Source organism: Eucalyptus grandis, chromosome 4, assembly GCF_016545825.1.
Source record: "Eucalyptus grandis isolate ANBG69807.140 chromosome 4, ASM1654582v1, whole genome shotgun sequence".
NCBI lineage: Eukaryota > Viridiplantae > Streptophyta > Magnoliopsida > Myrtales > Myrtaceae > Eucalyptus > Eucalyptus grandis.
Genome location: NC_052615.1, coordinates 17,963,899 through 17,967,460, shown reverse-complemented (window position 1 = coordinate 17,967,460; position 3,562 = coordinate 17,963,899). Strand labels below are relative to the sequence as shown.

At 39.5% G+C, this 3,562-nt stretch overlaps 1 protein-coding gene across 1 annotated transcript; it reads left to right on the top strand.

Moving 5' to 3' along the window:
* The first annotated feature begins 235 nt into the window (after nt 1-235).
* Nucleotides 236-1,857, top strand: LOC104429610. The gene is made up of 2 exons (XM_010042463.3): nt 236-728; nt 943-1,857. Exons 1-2 carry the CDS (start codon nt 287-289, stop codon nt 1,461-1,463), a joined length of 963 nt encoding a protein of 320 aa, XP_010040765.2. The 5' UTR covers nt 236-286; the 3' UTR covers nt 1,464-1,857.
* Nucleotides 1,858-3,562: the final 1,705 nt, after the last annotated feature.

Below are 3,562 nucleotides of genomic sequence, written 5' to 3'. Positions count from 1 at the left end.
CGTCTGAATCTCCCCTCAATCTCGGCTACATACATCTCTTCCATTTGTCATGCATAGAACTCTCGTTATTTTGTCCTTTCTTCTTCATTTAACAAAAAATAAAATAAAATTACACGCCCTTCCAAATCTACCAAAAACTGCTGCACACACTAATATCTATATAACACCTGTGATTGGGAATCTCACTCCATCTTCTTCACTCTATCGATCACTCTCTCCCAAAAAGAGCAAAAGACAAAGTGAAGCCACATCGGCAACGAGGCCAATCTCATCTTCATTTGAAGATATGGCCAAAGTATTGCCCATCAAGTTCAAGAGGATAGCCGCTGCGTTCGACGAAGCGGCTCGGCTCTGTGAGAGCAGCGGGAGTGAGCATTCGGCGCCGTCGGAGAGCTTTGCTGATCTCTCTGATCTCGTGACGTCGTTCATGGAGAGAGAAGGAAGGGTTGAAGCCGGAGAGGATAATGATGATGATGATAAGTTGAGGAAGGAGGAGTGCGAGGGCAACGACTTCGACGATTGCTGGTCCGATTCCGATGAGTCATCGGTGAGGGAGACGTTGGAGGAGGTTTTCGCGAGGGATTACAATGGTGACGAAGTGAAGGCGAAGATTGGAGCTGAAGTAGATCTCGCTCACGAGTTCATAGGGAGGGATCGAGCGAATATGTCGTCGCAGGATTTTAAGCGATGCTTGATGGCTCGTCTTCGCGACAGAGGCTTCGACGCCGGTTAGTATATTTCTTAAACAGATTAATTATGTTTTCTTGTACTTGATTTGATCAGTTCCATTGCTTTTATAATAAGAACTAGTAGAATAATTCTGTTGGAGTAGCTATACTCAATAGATCCAATGACCCTATTTTGAACGACTTCATTCAAACATTGTATCCGCCACAGGACAGTTTGTTGTTGGTGTCTAATTCCTACATCGTTATTCAACAGGTCTATGCAAATCTAAATGGGAGAAGACCGGCCGAATACCAGCTGGAGATTATCATTACGTCGACGTTAATGTAAACAATACTCGTTACATTGCCGAGGTCTCCCTAGCAGAAGAATTCGAAATTGCTCGACCGACCGATCGCATCACTTCATTGCTCAAATCATTTCCTCCCATATTCGTCGGCCAGCCCGAGGAGTTGAAGCAAGTGGTGAGGATAATGAGCACAGCAATAAGGCGGTCCTTGAAGAAGAGGGACTTGCTTGTGCCTCCATGGAGGAAGAATGGCTACATGCAGAACAAATGGTTCGGCTCCTACAAGCGAACTACTAACAGGGTTTCAGAAGCCGGCAGCATGGCCAAATCTCAGGGCAGACAAATTACGAAACACCTCATCGGATTCGAGGCCTCTAGAATGAAGGATTGTTTTTGCCGAGAAGATTTTACAAGGAAGACTAGGTCGAGAATGACCGGGAATTTAACCGCGGTTTTCGGCGACCACAACACCAGTTTGCATCTCTAGTTTGAGTCGCAGCATAGGTTAAGGCTTGCTTGGTCAGATGATTGAAGTTTCTTTCCATTTATACCATTTATATGTGATTGTTTATAGGGCGAGATTGGTCGTCAACTCTTTACTTTTCAAGATCTCCTCAGAACTCTCGATCAGAAGTGGAACTTGATCGTGCTGCCAGAGGATGGACCTTTGTTGTTTCAAGAACTTCAATTGGAATCCTAAGCAAAAGGAGTCGAGACCCTATGTCTATAATTGAAATTTCGTTCCGACTATGGGTCGACCCGCTTTATTTCAAGACGCCAATCTCGGACCCTTGAAACATAGAGGGTTGACCTCTACACCAACGGGATCGACTTCTATTGCTAAGGGCTCCATTTGGAGTTCTTGACTAAAAAATGAATCGATCTTCTCAGGAACGACATCAGGCCCCAACTCGAATGAGGGATAGGAAGGAGATAAAAGTAGAAAGAGCGAGACATGTTTTTGGACAAACATATTCATCAGGATGATCTGTTGCCATGCGTTATGTAATATATTGCTACAAGAAAAGGGTAGGATTGGCAAATTAGATTAAACGCAGGGTCTTGGTTGAAAATTTGAATCAGATTATTTTCCTTTTCCTGGTCACAATCTTGGTCCAATGACAAGTCAGGCATGGCTTCCGGTGCTTCTTTTATACCCTGAATTTCATTTTCCTTTTTTCTCCTTTTCCTTAATTTACAAAAGAGTGAATCAGCCAAAATTCCTAATTAAAACCACGAAAAAATTAGTGTTTTTAACTGAATCTGGTCGAGCTCGGCAACATCGAAAAGAACGAAATTTTTTTAGATATCGAGTGATTATATCCACCGATAGACACATAACTGCTGGAAAATTTGAAGCAGCTTTGCTTGGAAGGTGACCGGAATGATCCGATGTAAGAGAAGGGCCTCTAAAAAAAAGGAACATCTCTACAGAAAAAAAAAAAAATTGAATTTTGAAGGTAAACTCCGTGAAAAGGAGCCGAACCGGAGAAGAAGGCAAAATGCAAGAACCGGGAGGGGGGGGAGGAAGAGGATATGGACCAGTCGTAAATTAAGGTTACATTTGGTAATCGGGATAAAATTCGGGATATGATATGATTTATCCTATCTTACGTTTGGTGTTCACTCAGGACAGAATAAAGTCGGATATAATGGGGATATAGACAGGATAAAATTATCCCATGGGAGAGGTAGGATAAATGTGGATACGATTTCTAATGTTCATAATAGGAAAGTTATTTTTATTGAATAACAAACTTATTAAATTAAAAAAATTGAAATTATATTTCAATATAAATAATATTTGACTTCTAATTTAAGAAATTTAAAATTATTTTTAATTAATCCTATTTTAATTTATATATTCAACTTTAATTCTATCTTCTAAATAAACATTCAATCTATAAATTAAATATTTATATTTATTATATATTTTAGGTATTTTTGTATTTTAGGTATGTTAGTACAGTTTATTATTTGATAAAATTTTATTAAAGAATGATGAAAGGGGAAAAAAGAAATAATAAAGAAAATAATATAAAAAAGAGGAAAAAAAATAAAAAAAATTAAGGAATAGTGTTACGAGAGATTTTCATTATCCCTATTTATGAACATTTAGGTTCATTTATAATGATATGACGTTTATATTAAAAAAATGCATATGTATAATGTGAACATATTCGACTTTAATATTGTCATTCACCAAACAATGGATAGGATATAAAAAAATCCCAGGATTTCATATTTTATCCTATTCAGTTCTATCCTGATTAGAAATCCGAACAACCAAACGTAACCCAAGGGTAAACGAAAAGAATACACAAACCGCCCCAACCGGACCAAACTGACCGAAAAACGTTCAGTCCCCAAAGACGCCGATCCGATTCCCGGTTTCATAAGATTGGAATTGGTGATTTTTGATATGGTTCCCCATTCTAGGCACATAACCGATCAATTGGATTGGACCGGGTCTTCAACACCTAGGCCTTGGTCCATCTAAGCCATGACCGGGTCTGTTGAGGTCAGGCCCAATAATTTTGAGGCCGAGGTTGACTCTTCAACACTCGTGCTCGAATCCATCAAGGT